Here is an 18,639-nt window from a genome sequence, read left to right on the forward strand (position 1 = left end):
CCCGCTGCATCGCTCCACGACCGTCAAAATGCCAGGCGAATATACGTGCGGGCGTTGCCTGCAGGTAATTCAGCGAAGGGTCACCCTTCGACGTTCAACGATCCGCCTGCAGCATGTGCCCAACTCGCAGCGGATAGGCGACTCTTCCGCATTTCTGACAAGAAGGTTCAGCTCACAGAGCAATGGACGCTTCACATCCGGATCTGCCCAAGGGCAATTGAAACGGGCATCATTGCCTGCCTCTTCGTCTGTGTTCACTGTATCCCAAACAGCGAAGCCATTGGTGCACCGAGCCTCGTCTACCTCAACCCAAGCGCAGGAGACCCGAGCTTTGCTCAAACCAAACAACCTCTTCCACCCTTTCTCGAAGTCTCCTGCACCTGCTATCCGACAGCGCGCTGCATTTATCAAACAGAATGCCTTTTGCCCGCATCCCAGTCATCAGCAGACCCGCTCACCGGTCTCTCCTCACGACCCCGAGTCGCGCAAGAGCCAACAAGGCACTCTTCCCCCAGCACACTCGCATTTCGAATGCCCCGACTGCGGCGTTCCGATCTATTGTTCTGAGGGACACTGGATGGATGACTTTGAGGCCCATCTGGAAATCTGTGATACAATTAAGCAGATCAACGAGGACGATCACGATCTCCATTCCGGTCGATTCTTCCCGGAATTCAGCTATCCAGGTGTGCAGGATGACAATTTTGTCATCAATATGACCAACTGGGACACTTTCCTCTATACGCGGGAGTTCGATGCGATCAATGACGATCGGAGCATGCGACAAGTGACCAGAATGCTTACATACCCGATGACGATCGCGAGTGTATTGCATGAGCTGAGCCCTTATAGCGTTCGTACTGGCGGCAGGCTCACGACTGAAGGACTCAAGAGCATCAGTGGTAGGTTTTCCCTTCTAGCGCCCAACAAGTCTAATGTATCACATAACTGACGCAGTTCTTTCTTAGCTCTCCGTTACACTATGCATCCTCCCAGGACTGGAGAGGGTGTCGATATCCAGGGCCTGCGCCTGAAAGCCCCCCCTGTTCGGATATTCATTCTTGGTGCCCGCGCCGAGTCCTCGCTGCCTCGTGACGTCTGGTTGCAGCTGAGCTATATCTTCCCACGTTCTCTGATTCACCTGATCTTCATTGGTCCCGAGAGTATGGCCAACCGAGACGCCGAGTTCCCTCTTCCAGAACGGACACCGGAGAATCCTTTCGGAGGCATTGTGGAGGATCGGCTTGGTGGGCAATTCAAGATCACGACTTATGTCGACTACTTCCATACGATGTACAAGGCACAGTACTTCCAGCCTTTTGATCCTTACCTGGACTGCTTCATGCTTTTCCATCCTGGCCTGGGCCATCCTGCCAGCTCTCATGAATGGGAAGAAACGCTACCACAACTTCTGGAGACCAAAGTCCCCATCATCACCACAGGCTACACCCAGTGGGACATGGAGAGAGATATTAACTGGGTCCGTGAGAAGTGCGCTGGCGAGTTCGACATCTTGCTGGAACCCGGAGAGAACATCTTCCGCAGTCTGCGTTGGGACCTGAACGATCTGGATCCCCATGATGTCTCCTGTGGGAACTGGGGTGTGTGGGCTTTCAGAGGGAAACGGTACGTGATCACTATCCCAAGCTCAACTGCATGTCATGGTGTAATAGCTAACATCCTTGCTCCCAGGTACGAGGCTATCCACAAGGACTCTTAACAACATTATCCCTCCACGCGATGTCTGGATGTCTTTGTTGTATATTTGTATAGATTGTGACATTAATTTCCAACTTCTCCCCTTTCATTACCCCTGCTCGTCTCCTATTCTTTCCTTTGTATAATGCAATGTAGATATCCAGCCCTCGCGGTCTTCGGCTGGTACTCCTTGATTCTCTACAAAGTACAATGCCTTCGCAAGTACTGGTATGTAGACAAGATACGGAATTAAGAGTTTAACCAGCACATCTGACTACAAGCCCTGTTGCCTTCTACTCTCGAAATAAGCGGGTATCGCGGCTGAACTCGTCGAACACATATATCATTACAGGCGCGAAGAGAGTAAAAAAAAGAAAAAGGGCAGGGAGCAGAGACCGCCCTTGAGCAGCAAAAAAAAAATTAAGGGTATAGGTGGACATGAAAATAGTTACGTCAAGTCAGGTCGGATGGCCGAGAATGGATGAATGGTAAAACAACCAACCACGTTCATGAACGCCTTAGATCGATTCCCATATAAACCAATGAGTCTGCGCGATGGCGCCGAGCGTGTACATGAATGAGGGCTGCAATGAAGAAAGAAGCAAAGAGAATAGTGGTTAAAGGAACAAAAACCTGTAATGTTCGTGGGCGAATCCTCCCGCCACCCCCAGTTGTCTTGGAGTTGACATTGATGCAACGAGCAAGGACGGCTTCCCTCCGCACCTCAGCAGAAGCAGCGCACGGTGACAATTGTGTGTAGGAGCGAAACAAGTAAGAGGACCTCGTGTTCTGGTTTGCATGGCGCACGCCCAATTTGAAAGACGTCCACTTTAGAGCGCGACCAGACCCGCAACGGCCATGACCCCGGCAGCCAGAGCACCAGAGAAGTGGACCGAGGAAGCGGCGCCAGTCTGAACTAGTAGCGACGAGGGCTGGGAGGCAGCACCGGTCTGGGCAGGGGCGCTGATGGTGGCTGGGACACTCATCTTGATGGTCGAGCTGGTGGAGTTCCAGCGGCCAGGGCCAGGGACGTAGGAGGGTCTGACGGAGTGGCTGCTGGGAGTCGCGATGATAGGGGTGCTGGTCGCCGATGGGATCAAGGTCGACGACGGCGTGGGAGTTGAGTCGCCGACGCTCATCATCTGGACGGTGATGGTCTTGGGGGCCCCTTCGGCTTGCTCCGCAGCGAATGCGAAGGGCGCGAAAGCCGCGGCAGTAACCAGAAGAGCCTTGGTGAAATGCATTTTCTTTCTTGGTAGATATTCGGTAGATCAATGGATATCAATGGAATTTTCTTATATGGTAATTGGCGTCGTCGCGCTGGTGTATTGCGATGTTCAGACTGTGTTTGAGATGTTGAGATTTTTGGTATAATAATTGGCTTGTTGTTCTTCCTTTGATGTATGTCGTTGTTGTCTTTTTTTTTTTTTTTTTAAATTTCCGTTGGGAATCTCTGGAGCGAGAGTAGTAAAGAATGAATGGAGCTGGGAACGAGTGACAGCTCTGGTGTATGAGGAATGAAAGAATGGACGATGCCTCGAGGCAGTCAAGAGATACAGTCAGTTTATAGATAGGAGTTTCACCATAAACAGAGCCGAACGGCAGAAAAGGATCATAATAAGCGCAACGGGAAAAGGGGCCGAACGCCAACAACGAACGGCGCCAGAGCCCGCACTAAGAGCAAGTCTTTTCGAGTTTAATTATCGAAGGCTGAAGGATCAGCGAATCAGCCAATTGAGCAGCAACCCGTAGGCGCTGCTTGGCCCGAAGTTTGGATTTGGACCATCATACAAAGCTCCCTAGTGGATTTGGACGATAATTGCAAGGTGTCGACTGCTGGATTCTACTACGAAGACGAGATGCACGAACAGTAATACGCTTTCAAATTCACAAGATCCCGTAGCTAGTTGGATAGATAGTTCAAGCTTGTTGTGTATCTATCCCTCTAGTAAGTACTCTAATGCTGAGTGAGGGACGAGATATGCACATGCACGGCTAGTTCGGCTTTATGGAGTAGTTTCACGCTCATAGTTGCAGCTGCCAGCAGCTCAGGAGTCAGGACCCTCAGGTCGGGAAATGAGGAAATGAGAAAACCCGTGGGAGGGACCGTCGATCATGTTATCTGGAGGAAAGGCTAATGGATTATGGAATAGCGCAGTGCAGGCTCTGCGCCGAACCAAAAATCCCTGGCAGCAATTTGAGGATCACTGGAAGAAAGCCTACCGCGGCTGGTTATGACATCGAACGATCAGGAATCTCATTCTCGACGACGGGAATGAGGATAGTTAGTAAATATGGATGGTAATTGAGTGTAATTAATGGTGGTTGAATGGATTAATCACTATCCAAGTCTCGTTCGGCTGGTGACCATAGCGTGGGGAAAAGGGGGATGTCAATCTAGTCAATACTCAACAGTCTGTAGTGGTCCAGAGTTCAGAGTCCAGACAGAAGCCCACATACTAAACGTAAAGCTGTTCTGTACGCGCTTATCAGTCCCAGTCTTCAGTGTTGGATGCTCAGGCCCCAAGTAGTGAGAGAAGAGTGGTTAGAATTGTGTTGGCCCAAGCGTGCAAACACAGAAGAAGAGTCTATTTTTCATCTTAGAAAATTCACACAAAGTCACCGTTTAAAGTGGAGTAGCTCCAGGATCGGGCCAACACCAATGACAACTCAATAAAATAAGAAACTTTGAGAATGTATTTCGGCTTGTTGGTTGCAAATAGGAGGAGCCAAACTCAGTTTCTTCCGAGATGAGTGCAGTTAAGACAGTCTGATATCACGGGACTTGACAATTCAATTATGATTGAAAGTGTACAGCTGGGGATGGGAAAGAGTAGAATCATGTAATGGTCGTATTATCTATAATACACAAGAAAACTAATAATCCATGCCAAGTTATCGTACAGCCTGAGCGTACTCAAGCAAAAGTCGTATAAGAGGGATCATAGGGGGCCGAAGTCATATCATGATCGTAAGAAGCGAAAGACAGAAAACACGCAGCAAGATTCACCTTCCAACGCCAGGTAGGGTATAAATGCTCTCGTGTTGATCAATGAAAATACCACCCAAAAAAAGCACAACAGCAAGGTAGGAGGGATCACATACTCTTGAGAACCCGTGGATATCCACAGATTCCCAGAATGTGTAAGGTTCAAAGCAAGGGAGCACAAGCCGAAAACAAAGAGTGATTAATGCGTTGATATAGGTTAGAGTAACGAGCAGCCTTTGAGCCGGTCTTTTATGAGTAGTCTGGCCATAGAAGCCTCATCACAACGCCCAGACGGTGCTGATCACTAGAGCGAGCATCGCCCAGTATCCGCTGAGTTCCAGAAGGGCAGCACCGGGAGCCGAAGATGTGGACGAATCCGAAGACGTGGAAGAATCCGAAGACGTGGAAGAATCCGAAGACGTGTCGTTTGGCAGAGTTCCATTGATGTAGATGGTGTCAGTTCCATTGACATTGGCCACTTTGGCAACACTGGAGTTGGCAGGCTGCGTCCCATTGAAGATCGATTCATAATAGGTGCGGTTGTTGTTGTCATCACAGCCGCAGGGCGAATACTCTTGACACAAGCAAACTACCGGCATGGACTCGTTCTGTTGAGAGGTCTCATTCCGATAGTTGTAATGATGGGAGTACGGGTAGGCATATGCACCGTACAACCAGATACCAGGGAAGACGGCCAGCGCAGCTACTGGCAAGAGGAATGGAGTGACACCAAGAGGCGACCGGGTGCCGGCGCTGTAAGGGGCCTTGGCACCTCCAGCGTAATAGGTACCTCCGCCGTACGAGGGCTGACTGCGAGTCGAACCGGAACTGGAACCAGAACCAGGACGAGATCCGGATGAACCACTGGAAGAACTATACGCAGCGCAACATTAGTCAATGTCTATTATGTTAATTCAAGAATGAAAAATTGCAAACCCACTTACCCAGTCCGTCCCCCGGACGAGCCACTGCTTCCGCCGCTTCCACTGCGCCCACCACTGGAACCCCCGCTACTACCTCCTCCTCGACCACCTCCGCCACCTCCGCGACGTTTCTCAAGAGTTGGTGCATTGAAGGAATCGTAGGTCGAGAGAGCATCATCACGCGATACCAGATCTGACTGCGGGATACTAAGCGATATCACCGATGTGATCGATAGAAGAAGGAAGAAGACCGCTGTGTAGGTGATCTTCATCTTGGGTTGGGTATATATGGGTCGAACTTGGAAGACTTGGGTTATAGAATGACCACCCCTGTAGTATCGATTGGACGTGGAGTGACTGTCAGCCTTGAAGGGAAAGAACAGCGCAATATCTGTACTGATATCCTCAAAAGAGCCGATAATCGAGAATGAGAGGGAAAGAAAAAGAGAAGAGGCAAAGAGTTAATATTGACTTCAGGAGAAGAAAGGAATCCTCCGGTTGATGTAACCTGTGACGGCGGACAAGTCAATGCTTGGTTGTAACTAAAGGGGATTTCTTGGTCTGGTTCCGAGGAAATCCTCCCCCATATCTCGTCAACCCATCTACTAATATATATATCTTGTATATTAGTCCATCGAAATTAATGATCAACCTTCTCATTCATGATGATTTGTTCGAAGGTTGGACCGCAGCAGTCATGCCAAGGACACCGGGCATCTGCTCATTTCCAGAAGTTTGAGAGAAGAAGCGGTGATCAACTCCAGATCGCATTCCGCTATGATTTCATCCCAATTCCCAAGACTTTGCGGTCCATCCACAAGCCTCTTGATCGGAACCATCGGAACCCGGCAACAATATGCGAACAGAATGAGATCCATTGCTGAATTATGAAATCGCCGTTTTGCCTCCTCCCACTCCACGTGCTGGACGAAGTTGTGTCACTCCCTCACTGTACCAAATACTACCAGACAGCCAGTCCTCTTTGGGCAGAGGCGCAGCAGGGCTAACAGACAAGCCACCGCCCAGAGGATAAAGTCACATACTCTCTCTCCCTCATGATTTATTATCATTATGACTCGCTAATTCTGTGATTTAATTCTTATTATTTAATAGTGATCCATGCACTGCCTACGCGAAGAGCCTTGCTTGGACCCTTTGGTTTCTGCGCTATCCAGCATCCATGCATGCTGATTGCTGTTAGACACCACTTACCACTCTGCTGAGCCTGCAGGGTCAGGTTAATCAACTAACGCTCCAATAGCATGGTTTCTACGGAGCAGAGAAACGGTCAATCGAACCGAGAAAGTAAAAGATAGAAAAGAGGCTCATACCATGCCAAGGTTTCACTCACCCACAGGGCGGTCCTCTATACGAAGCTTACGAAGACAGACTTGAGACCGTGGCAGTGGTAGCTTCCGCCATGCTCGTTCAACCGCCATTATTATTTGAACTTTAACTCCATTTATACAGCCTCAGCGTGGTCGTTACTATGTTCAGTAGACTTTCTATCTACATCACGGTTCCTATTGGCGAGTCTCAAGTCCAAACTCCTGGCTAGCTCAGTCACTCACTATCCAGGTGGCGCTTCATAGCACAGGCCTTACCAGTATTTCACTCGTTCTTTGGCTTCACCAGGGGTCGATACACTGGATCCCACATCTGTATTCGAATCCACTCCTCCAGATCGTCTTCGTCGGTGGGTATACCTTCTTCCTGTGCATGCCCTTCTTCCACTGCCGTCCTGATCACTGCCTTGGCGATGTCGACGCTGATTTCCCGCACATCCTCGACATCGGGCAGAAGAGGCAGATTTGGATCCTGGAGCGCAGGTGATTGAGCAGCGAGCGCTTTGATAGCTGCTACCAGCATCTTGTCTGACAGCACGCGTGCCCGAGACAAAACCGTTCCAAGTCCTATTCCCGGGAAGCAAGTGGAATTATTACATTCCGCTGTAAGTGGTCAAATAAGCCATATCACCGCAAGTGGTATCATTGCAATGGAGCACTGAGTACTTACCAATTTCATACTTTGTACCGTTGCGATCAACCGGGGGGAACGGGCTTCCGGTGGCTATCAACGCCCGTCCATCCGTCCACTTATTGATATCGTTGGGTTGGGCCTCGTGCAGCCGAGTAGGGTTGCTGAGTGGGAATATGATTGGTTTGTCGACATGCTTGGCCATTTCCCTTATGATTTCCTCCGTAAAAGCCTTCGGCTTTGTTGATGTTCCGATCAATATATGCGGCTTGGCTTTCTTCACTACGGACAGCAGGTCTCTTTCCCCTTCAGGCCATTCAGCGTCATCTCGCGCGAAAGGTGTTTGAGCTGGTGTTAGCTCATCTCCTAGAGATTTGACTAATAAGCCTGGCTTATCTAGGCACCTGAGCAAGGTCAGTGGGGAAAGTAGTCAGAGGACGGGGAGAGCACGTTTGGATCAGACATACCAAATTTGCTTTGCTGCTTCTTCCTTCGATTTATGAGCCTCGGTCTCGATTGTGTCGGCAATCTGTTGAGCAATACCAGTGCCCGCTGAACCAGCGCCAAAGATGATAATTCGCGCGTCTTTTAATTTGACATCGCTGACGTGGAGTGCAGCCATTAATGCTGCTAGAGTCACACACCCAGTGCCTTGGATATCATCGTTGAAGCAGGCCATGTGAGGTCGAAACTCATCAAGCAGTCTTTTTGCATTGTGGAGGCCGAAATCCTCGCTAGGGAGACGTCAGCAGATTTTTCGGAAGACCAGATCCTTCTCAGAACTGACAAATGGATGTATGCTTTGGGAAACAGCTTTCTCGCTGCTTTCATAAACTTATTCACAAACTCGTCGTACTCCTGGCCTCTGGCTCGGGGTTGTCGAAGGCCGAGATAAAGCTCATCGTTCAGCAAGTCTTGGTTCTGCAACATGTGTTAGCAGGCGTTGCTCAAGTTGCGATATTACAGTCATACATCTGTGCCACAGTCCAGCACTACTGGGAGCTGCCGCATTGGATGGATTCCCGCACATAGGGTTGTGATCACCAATTTGGCAACGGAGATCAAGATAGCACCAACCCCTTGATCACCAATGCCTAGGATCTGCGATTCAACCTGTCAGACTCGTGGAGGAAATGTGCTAGTGACCATCATAGGGTACCTCTTCGCCATCGCTGACAACAATGTAGTCGACCTCCTCACGGCGGCCAAAGTTGGAGAGACATTCTTCAATGGAGTCTTGATCATTGATGTTCAGAAAGCAGCCCTCTGGCCGCCTGAACAACCGGGAGTAATTTTGGATGGCGTCACCTTCGGTTGGGGTATAGATGACGCTGAACATCTCTTTCAGGTGAGTTTGTAACAGCTGCGCAACGAATGAGCGGAAGACATTTTGCAAGGAAGAAGCGATGCCCTAGTTCTCATCTGTCTTTCCAAGTAAAAATGGATGTATTCGTACCTTGTAATACAATACGTCATTTTGCGCCTTCATGCTTGCCATGAAAGTGTTCTTGGCCAGATCATCTGCACGACTGCTATACTGTTCGTATGCACGTCGGACTTGATCGTCGAGCGTCTGCACATTCGGCGGTACCAGTCCATGCAACTTGAAACTCTTTCTCTCCTCATCGGTGAAAGCAGAGCCCTTGTTAAAAGTAGAATTAAGCATGACACTCGCTCCCTACAGCGAGGAATATCAGCACCGTTACCGGATGACTAGAACTTATCAGATTACCTCGTATGGACACTCCAACGGCCCCGAGGCTGCACGAGGCAGATGGCTAAATTTTGAAGATCTGTCGGACATGGATATTTCACGAATAGCTGATGGCCAATGCTGAGTGTAAGTATGTAGAAGAATGCGAGGAGATGCACGAAAGTTGATCGTGACCAGAAAGGGCCAACAAGCAGACCAAAAGCTACCTAGTCTTGAATACTGATACGAAGTCCAAGCAGTCTTACTAGCGAGGATCATGGGCACTATCTATATCGGGTACTGTTTATAGCCTCGGTGGGCGGGGTTGCAGTGCTGGCATGACGTATAGAGAGGGACATGGTTCGACACTTGCATATATTTGATAAGAATCTGCGAGGTTGGAGATATTAGGAATCCTTTTTTGAATGAATGGACGCCATAACAATATCTTACCTTATTTAATCCGCCTAAATTCTTGATATTTACTCAGTCCTGCAAGCACCTATGGATCTGCATTGACGCTCATTACACTTGAGTGACGATGTGACATGATCACTCTCTTCTGCATGCTTATCGTCGCATACATACCACGTGGTGATAAAGAGAGATAAGATTGGGTAGATGCTGACTAAAGAACTAAGCGAGGAGACCAAAACAAATTTTACGAAACTTGTCCTCTGTTCCTCTCCTCAGATTGATAGCACCAATTTTCTCCTTTTGGCAATATTCCACCAGCCATGCCGCTGAACATTACGCAACCATTGCTCAAAAATGCACCTGTTGCTTGTTTAAATGATGTACAAGCCGCAGGCGTTTATAATGGTTCCATGATAGGTACAATGACCGAAGGAACTGACCTACTTTCAACGCAGATGACTATTTTCTCCAATTTACAGAGTACGAAAACTCACACCGAATGTCACTCCAGGACGCGATGGAATTATAACGGCGCAACTTCACAATCCAGCTGTCCGAGTCCTGCCTTCTATCCTATCCGCAAGGATCAGGTTGGAGCATCGGACAGTCATCACGGACCCTTTGTTCAAGGGACAGTCGCCACATGTCACGTCTTGTGACTGTGATCGACTGGAGCTGGATTGTCGGATCTTGTCTTTTCGAGATCTTTGAGTTTAAAAAAGTTGCCAGAGCAATCTTCAGGGCCTTCATAGTTCATGTTTGCTCGCGTTTCTTTACACCTTACGAGAGCATGACTCCTTGCGCACCTACATCCAGAGTATATCGCAGAATAGATATTTTAGATTTGCTAGAATAAATGGAAACGCGCGTGTTGCTGCTGTCTATGTTGAGTTGTGCCGAAGAATGTCCAAGCCTGTCGCATGTGAGGAACAAAGTTTGAGATATGATCTACAATTTGCTCTGCGCCTCGTCATCGATAATCTTCACCACCACTTTGCCCCAGGTCTCTCTGCTTCCGAGAGCCTGCAAGGCCCTGGGTACGCTTTCCAGCCCCACGAAGCTCTCATCGCGGAAAGCAGTACCCCTGAACTTGCCCTGCGCCACGAGATCGAAGATCCCCTTCCATACCACGCCCACCGATTCCTTCTCGAACTTGGCGTACTGGCCCCAATGTAACCCGACCAGACTCACGTTCTTCAGCAGCACCCGGTTCAGCGCGACCTTCTCGATCTTGCCTGCCGCAAACCCGATCACCAGCAACCGCGCATTCCACGCAACACACTTCAGACTGGCCTCGATCATACCCACTGGGTCATACACAATATCCACGCCCGCCTTGCCGTTCCCCGTGCGGTGCTGCGCACACAGCTTCTTGACCTCCTCAGGCCACTGCTTATCACGGTAGTCGATGACATAGTCGGCGCCAAACTCGCGCGCAACCTGTCTCTTGCGCTCCGTGCCGGCCGTTGCAATCACCGTCGCGCCGTTTGCCTTGGCGATCTGCACGGCCGCCAGCCCGACACCGCCCGCCGCCGCATGCACGAGCACCCAGTCGCCCGGCTGGACGTTCGCCCGGTGCACCAAGCCGCCGTACGAGGTCGGCGCGGTCACGAAGAGCCCTGCCGCGTCCTCAAAGCTCCATCCAGCAGGCACGGGGAGCAGAGAGCTCTCCGGCGCAAGAACGTGGGTCGCGTAGGCGCCCTGCGTCGCGCCGAAGACGCGATCGCCGACCTTGAACTGCGTTGTTTGCCGGGCGGTCGGCACGGCCAGAACTGTGCCTGCAAACTCGGCGCCGCCGACCCAAGGGAGGGGAGGCTGGTGCTGGTATTTCCCCTGGATCTGGAGTAGATCAAAGAAGTTGGTGCCTGCCGAGTGGATCTTGATCAAGTAGTGGTTTGGCGATGGCGATGGGGTGGGAAGGTCGGAAACCTTCAGGTCGAGGGGACCCTGGAGGCGTAATTGTTGTTAGAGAAGCATAAGTAGGTAGACTATCACAGGAATATAGCATACCTTAACATACTCCTTGACCTGGATGGCTCTCATATTGATTATGGATGGAAAAAAGGATGGAGGATAAAATCTGTGGGCGGGTATCACAAGAGTTTTCATAGATTTGACCACAACAGGTTCAGTATGTACGTGTCCCGACAATCAAAATGATCAGGAGTTGAGAATCGTGGAATCAAAAGTTGCAAGTTGGAGAGCTATGGGCGTGGACCATAGAGTATGAATGGGCCTCCCCGCGTTTCCAAATGAGCCGAGGTCGGTCTCGGATAACTTGACCATCTGTGCACTTTACAGTTCAGCTTCCGTTGGTGGAGCTTGGCAGATCGCTGAGGAGATTCTGTAGATTTAGTTTCGATGGAATCTTACCTTATGTAATTGACGGTTGTAGTGGCCATGAAATCAGACTACGAAGTTAAAGAAGAATTGGAGTTGAGGGGATGAACTCCCAATCCGTCTTGGCTTTCCGAAAAGATAGTAGGAAACCGGCTTAGTACATTTTTCACTGTTGTGCAAGGCATTGACTGCCCATAGATAAAAACATCAGACGCCATCATAAACACCAGCTTTTGCTCCAAGCTTGATGCAAGTTCAAAAGAAAACGCTGTCCTGCAGTAAGAGCTCATCACTTCGGGACATGGGCAATAATTAAACGAACAACGATAGAAAACAAGAACATTAGTCTGAAGAATAATGATATCCAAACCAAAGTTATAATTGGCATGTCCAGCATGCGCGGAGCAGTCCGCAAGACACCAGGCAAGAATCGAAAGCGACGAGTCATATTATCAATTGATGTAGATGATAACGCGCCCATCTAGAATTCAATGCTTGGTGGCCCATGTAGAAGAGGCTCTTGCGCAGAATGAGGATAGATCGGCGCACATATCATGGAATGCTGCCCATTGGGGAAAAAATGAGAAGGGGGCGTTATGAGTCCACCCGACAGGTGTTCTGTCCCCCTGGGAGGTAGCGTTGTTCTCCCCTCAGCGAACCCCGAGTCCCGTATTTGATCATTTCGTGGATGACGGACTGCTGTGTCAGGGATATACTGATGATGTAGAAGTTGTTCCCAAGATTTCACTCCATCGAAGTGATCGGGAACATGGTGATGTGAGAGACTGGAGTAGGAACCAGACTGGGGCGAGTAAATGACTGGGGGGGACTGCAGGTGCGTTGCCTGTAATGTGGGATCTATAGAATGTGTTGATGGGGGCCTTTGGGAAGCAGAAGAATAGAAGTGCATCGGTGAAGGTTGAGCCACTGCACCAGGAGGAGCTGGATACCAATGAGTCACAGGCCACTGCATTGGAACCGTTGTCGCTGTGCTCGATACTGGCTCCTGCATACCAGCATCGGTGACCGCAAAGGGAGCGCCGTTATAAGCATGTGTCATTGCTGGTGTCTGACTGACAAACACTGCATCATAGGGATGGGGGTGTGATACGGCAGGAGAGCCATTGGGAGAGCCATATTGTTCTGACGGGCATGGTGATGGCTGTTGCCCAGCCGGAAGAGCCCATGTCTCGGACAGACTCTGGTTATCGAAAAGAACTGGAGCCGGGATTTTGGCATACGCCGCCGGTTTGACATCTCGTTGCTGGATAGGCTGTGACGGAGTCCTGGGAGAGTTCGATGATGTTTGTGCCTTTGGAGAAGAGCCTTCGTTTCCGCTCTCGTCACCAGAGCTCTTTGACTGGCCATCGGGGGATTTCTTTCGTGTTTGACGAGAAGGCTTTGTGACACGCCACTTCTTCAGTCTGCTTCTCATCAGTCTGCTTCTCAACTGGGTCTCACTATTGCAGAGAGAATCGGGTTAGCATGCATAAGGCATGATTATCTTCCTTCCAGAGCTGGCTCACCTTGGGTTAAAACTATCTGAGCGAATCTTCTTGATGACTTGTTTGAGGGGCCATTCTTCATCTTTGTAGAGTTTGGCAATCAAAGCTTTTTTCTTCTCCCAAACGTCCGACGGAATTGATGTCTTCATCCTTCCCGAGAGGAAAAAGATTCCGAACAGAGAAGGAAGTGGAGTAGGATCAAGAGAGATAGAATGAACGATTGGGACCGTGACCAAAATAGACAAGAGGATTGTTTGTACGTGGGTAGTACAGGCGCCTCGAGTAGTTGGCCAATGATTGAACCTGTGCAGTGCAATTGTATACACACAAATAAGGTGTATGAAGGCAAAATAGTGTATGAGTCTCGAGAGCACCAGGCAGGTAGATAAAATCGAGAAGCAGATGGGACACTCGACATGTCCAGTGCGAGATCTGGATCTAGTTATATGTACTTATGTAGTGCAACTATAAAATCACCTAGCCAATATCTGGCGCATTGAGGAATGACTAGCTAGTAGCTACTGGAGGAATGGGATTGACAGGGACCCTCGTGCCACTGCCAACCTCAGTCAATCCACATACGGAGTATAGTCAGAACGAGGATCACCCATCTTGATCAGATCGATGGCCACTGGTGGAGAATGAGCATGCTCGAGGAACATCAGCATCCGCTACATGTGTGTGTGTGTGTGTGCTATGACGCTGGTGATTGGCAGAATGAATAGCGCAAGTTGGGGGTTTATAAGAATTTTTTCTTCTTTCTGACTCTGTTTAGTGTTGAAAAGAATATTCACAGTACTTCTGTCGCCTGCGGTAGACAGACACTATGTACATAGTAGCCGTGAGCCCTGTCAAGGTCGGTGAGATTTCCTCCGCTCAACCTAAATTGATCCCGAACTATCTCCTGGCTTGAGGTCATTCTTAAAGTCTGCGGATCGAGAGATCTATTCAGCAATTAATTAGTCCGAAGTGATCTTCCATGGGTGTTGATTGCATAGCCTTCAAGAGGTTAGAGAAGCTTGTGTTGAACTAACTGCTCTGTATCTTACCGGAGCAGTACCGAAACCTTTGGCCATACTCCAACTGGGGTCCCTGGGTCAATGCCTAACACACCGTGGGTCTAAAGATATAACATGTAACAGTTTGTATGTAAATCAAAAGTTCCAGCTTCCAGGTTCATCAGAACCTAGTTCACAAAGCTCGTGCTTCTCAGAGCTATCGACGAAATCGGATGAAATCCTCCCATGATGCTGCTTCGAAATGTCGGAGTCCACAGTACAAAGAAAAGTTGGGATACCGAATTACCGATCCCATTTGGACACGATAGACATAACTAAGGTAGTAGACTGGGCGGCTTCCTCTGACTACCTTACCGTACCTAGTAGGTACCTACTACTACTATGTACACTCTGTCTGATTGGCAGAGTCATTGTAGACTTGTCCTGCAAGTACTTTAGGCCACTGTAGACTTGATTTCTACCTATCGACTTTTACACCCTCGTTTCTTTTTCTCATTTATCCGTTCCTGGTCAAGCTTGCGCCTTTCATTGGATTGTTGGATTTGCATTTCCGTCAATAGCTCCAATCCCTCATCATTTGCCAACTCAGTGCCTTGAAAGCCTCCGCTTTTCTTTTTTCGTTTTCTTCCTTGGCCATCGCCTGTCTTCGCCTCTCTCTTACCCTGCACGCACAAACACACGCATGTCCCATCTCAGCTTATGCATGCACGGCCCGATCTGAGGATGCACTGTGGCAAAGAAGTGAAACCCCACGGAGTATGCCGTGATACCAGCAGTCACAGCCTGACCCGTCACCGGTTTCCTACAAGCTACAACTGCAGTTGAGCTTTAGTGCAAGCTAAGATCATTCTGCTAGTGGTGATTTTTCATTGCGTTGGAAACTATACCGTCTCAGGTGCTTGGCGCAGTTGTCGTGTTTCCAGATTAGGAATGCTAGGATACAGCTGAGGTAGCAAAGTCTGAGGCCATTAAGCATCAGATAAATAAATATATTAAGAGGAGGCAAATCTACACTGCACTCCAATTTCGCAGGACATAGTCCGAAGGCTGATGAAGATAGCTAGATATCGGCTCTCCAAGGTACCTAGTCCATACAGTAATCTGCTATCACGATCTTGAAGTAGAAAGTCTGGGTCTCGGTAAGTCCGATTATCTATCCACTGTCTTTTCTTCAGCGGATGGTGGATATGGGTCTCTTTGCATGGAGTACCTGGTAAATGGAGGATATTGCATGCTCACACACTCTCCCTCCGTACCAAGCACATACTAGTGATGTACTACGGAGATAGCAAGCGATCCATCCTCCATTTCTTCGTATCAGGCCGCTTTCTTTTTTTACTCGATCTCCGACTGTCTGATGAAACCCCGAGCTATTCCAGACTCACTGAGAGGCAAGTTGTGGGGAATGTCCATGCGCCACATACGGTAGTAGACTAGTAGTAGGTGAGTATGTAGTATGTCGCGTCTGAAGCAGAATGGGCTGAAACTACTCCGTACCATAATCAGATATCGTTTCCAAGATCTGGTCCGTCTTCTGCCTTCTGCCCATGGCAACTGGCGGAGAGTGATAAAAATAAGCTATAGATCATGATGAGCATTGCATCAACCTAATCGATTGTCTACCAGGCAGACAGATACTGGGCTGGAGCAGTACAACCACTGTACACGTGTGTTCACCTCAATATGTCAAATCTGGCATTGCATTCACATCCCCTCACTGCATCTTCTCTTTCCCTGTCGGTCCTTGCTCCTGTCGATCTATCTATATCATGGAACGAGCACGGAGATAGTCGTCGACTCGGCAATTAAGCCGTTGACGGTCTCCGATCCTATTAGACGAAAGACAAATTTTCTGGTTATTGGCGCGGATATGATATAATTCTTGAGGATGCTGACATCCTCAAAGAAAATATCAATGGCTCCTCTTCTTATTGTCAACAAGGTCCTACCTTACCGAGTACCGACTATTGTGTTTGTACCAAGGTGGGCCGCTAGGCTACAAGTCTGTGCCCTGAAACTAGGCAGATCGGCATGATCAGCTAGCTTCGTTCCCAACAAGTCTAAAGGAAATAGTACCCAGACTAAGTCATCTAGTTTCTGCAGGTGGGATAGTTAGTCTATCATGGATTTGTTTGTTGATGCACTGACTGAGATCGAAATATTATTCTCGTACAGGTTTGATTAGTAGTGTAGTCATTGATTCAGTGCTTCTGCATGAGCAATGACTGCATGACTGCATATTGAATCTCAGGTCTTTGTTGTTACATCATGCTCATTTCCCCCAGAGCGCCCTATCAAGCGAGACAGCCATACTTACATGATCTTACAGAGTATCCCCGTGGATGAGCTACCACAAAAAAAAAATTTGTTGACGAGGAACAAGACAATTTAACTCATATTCTGCGCTTTCTACAATCCTTGAAGTCCACATACTACTTACACGGAGTAACGGAATACACCGAGCGTCCGTTGTGTCAGTTTCCGCCATATAAATAACTCTATTATACCTTCCTCATACCCTCGTTGATAGCAATTACGGCATTGTGTGGGACCATTGACAAGGGTATAGCTGCGCGGCAAGATCCTAGTTGACGCCTGAAATCGATGAATACGAATCCCAGTCCTCATCAGAATCGCCACCACCACTATCACCACCATAATAAAGCAGCTCTGGTCACCTGCGCTCAGGGATTTTCTGCAGGGGAGCCCCCCATCGGCATCACCCATCGAGCCGTCCGGGAGTGCAGATGATCTAGTGAATCCGTGCAGATTGACAAATGACAAGCATTGTAGTGGACGATCCGCAGATTTCCTCGTCGCTGTGGCTGGCTGTAAAGATGGCGGTGATAAATGAAAGCATGAAGCTAGTGGACCAAAAGGGCATATGTACGGTAAAAGCCCTTGAAAGCAATCCACTTCCCCTTCTAATCCTATCGAAGCCTAGCACGGCCATCAAGGAGAATCTCCTCTGAGTTTTTCCCCCCTCTTGAGGGATATGACGACAATTTCTCTCGTCCCTGTGCTCTGGTTAGAAAGCAGCCCAACTCTCCTTGCCGTTGTTGATGTGCTCAGAATAGAATCATTCGTTCATTGACCAGATGATTTTTTTTTTCACGTACATCGAGGGCAATGTCTCGCAATGTTGACTTTGCTCCGAAAGGACCATCTCAGTTTGTGCGGGTTTTCCAATGTTCTGGCCTATTCCTTTAGCGAGGGATGAACCTATAGCGTGTTCTAGTCAACTTAGCTAAGTTGATTCGCAACATCGCTATTTCCAGTGTAAAGGCAGATAGACGGTTAAGGGAAGTCATGGGTTCTCAGTGTCTTGTCCCCGGATTCCCAGAAAAGATCCTTAAAGGCAGACCATGTCGCAATATTGAACACGGTTTCGGAGGAATGGGCGCTTTATCCATATTGAGCTGTCAGAAGCAACCGTCTTGACACATTCTCGACTTTCTCTCTTTAGTCATTGATCCCCGACCTCTTAAGGGAGCCAAAGATCTCTTCTCGGTCACTGTACCAAACTCGATCACATCTTCCAAGTCCTTCTGACACCACTAGACCTTGTGCAGATCAAACCGAGGGCACCAGACAATGGCTATGGTACGCGTGTGTGTCATCTGACTACACTGGCAACTATCTGCTTCACTGCTACGGTTAAAAATGCTGGCACCAATGTGTACGACATCCTCTCGGCGGTCTGAAAAGGAGCAGAGCTGATCAAGGCCTTGATTACTCGATCACCCCTACATCTATAGTCTTTTCTCTTCCACCTCTAAGAGATTATGAAGCAAGCCATAAGCTGACTCGAGATATAGAAGTATAGACACCTCCTCACTGCATATGGTGATGCCTCAGTCACTGCGTATGATGTAGTTGGGATATAGCTGGCTCCGGTGCCTATTCTGCACCGTGATCCGTGCCCCACGAGTCCAGTACCAATATTTCTGAGCCGTTGGTATCTTTCTTCACATGCACCGAGGCAAACGTTTCCGGCTCCGGGCTCCGGGCGATCCCCAGAGTTGCCCCAAGTCCTGGAAATCGACCACAAGTTTGTTCATACTTGAGGGCATGAACA

At 48.9% G+C, this 18,639-nt stretch overlaps 6 protein-coding genes across 6 annotated transcripts, besides 2 other annotated features; 1 reads left to right on the plus strand and 5 right to left on the minus strand.

Moving 5' to 3' along the window:
• Positions 1 to 28: 28 nt before the first annotated feature.
• Positions 29 to 1,720, plus strand: ACLA_065070 (putative mRNA processing protein (Mss51); the record flags this gene model as incomplete). The annotated part of the gene is made up of 2 exons (XM_001272300.1): positions 29 to 902; positions 969 to 1,720. The coding sequence occupies 2 exons, from the start codon at positions 29 to 31 to the stop codon at positions 1,718 to 1,720; spliced, it is 1,626 nt and encodes a 541-aa protein (XP_001272301.1).
• An 808-nt stretch (positions 1,721 to 2,528) lies between these two features.
• ACLA_065080 (putative extracellular serine-rich protein) lies at positions 2,529 to 2,942 on the minus strand (the record flags this gene model as incomplete). The annotated part of the gene is made up of 1 exon (XM_001272301.1): positions 2,529 to 2,942. The coding sequence occupies one exon, from the start codon at positions 2,940 to 2,942 to the stop codon at positions 2,529 to 2,531; it is 414 nt and encodes a 137-aa protein (XP_001272302.1).
• A 2,023-nt stretch (positions 2,943 to 4,965) lies between these two features.
• On the minus strand, positions 4,966 to 5,882 carry ACLA_065090 (uncharacterized protein; the record flags this gene model as incomplete). The annotated part of the gene is made up of 2 exons (XM_001272302.1): positions 4,966 to 5,560; positions 5,632 to 5,882. 2 exons carry the CDS (start codon positions 5,880 to 5,882, stop codon positions 4,966 to 4,968), a joined length of 846 nt encoding a protein of 281 aa, XP_001272303.1.
• Positions 5,046 to 5,109: a microsatellite.
• Positions 5,883 to 7,221: 1,339 nt separating the features above from the next.
• Positions 7,222 to 9,391, minus strand: ACLA_065100 (NAD-dependent malic enzyme; the record flags this gene model as incomplete). The annotated part of the gene is made up of 8 exons (XM_001272303.1): positions 7,222 to 7,559; positions 7,627 to 7,991; positions 8,055 to 8,321; positions 8,375 to 8,508; positions 8,560 to 8,688; positions 8,747 to 8,950; positions 9,044 to 9,265; positions 9,320 to 9,391. The coding sequence occupies 8 exons, from the start codon at positions 9,389 to 9,391 to the stop codon at positions 7,222 to 7,224; spliced, it is 1,731 nt and encodes a 576-aa protein (XP_001272304.1).
• Positions 9,392 to 10,645: 1,254 nt separating this feature from the next.
• On the minus strand, positions 10,646 to 11,740 carry ACLA_065110 (NADPH:quinone oxidoreductase family protein; the record flags this gene model as incomplete). The annotated part of the gene is made up of 2 exons (XM_001272304.1): positions 10,646 to 11,644; positions 11,708 to 11,740. The coding sequence occupies 2 exons, from the start codon at positions 11,738 to 11,740 to the stop codon at positions 10,646 to 10,648; spliced, it is 1,032 nt and encodes a 343-aa protein (XP_001272305.1).
• Positions 11,741 to 12,895: 1,155 nt separating this feature from the next.
• ACLA_065120 (Clr5 domain-containing protein) lies at positions 12,896 to 13,691 on the minus strand (the record flags this gene model as incomplete). The annotated part of the gene is given in 3 exon segments (XM_001272305.1): positions 12,896 to 12,979; positions 12,999 to 13,461; positions 13,564 to 13,691. The coding sequence occupies 3 exon segments, from the start codon at positions 13,689 to 13,691 to the stop codon at positions 12,896 to 12,898; spliced, it is 675 nt and encodes a 224-aa protein (XP_001272306.1).
• Positions 13,457 to 13,485: a microsatellite.
• Positions 13,692 to 18,639: the final 4,948 nt, after the last annotated feature.

Source organism: Aspergillus clavatus, genomic scaffold, assembly GCF_000002715.2.
Source record: "Aspergillus clavatus NRRL 1 1099423829799 genomic scaffold, whole genome shotgun sequence".
NCBI classification, from domain to species: Eukaryota; Fungi; Ascomycota; class Eurotiomycetes; order Eurotiales; family Aspergillaceae; genus Aspergillus; species Aspergillus clavatus.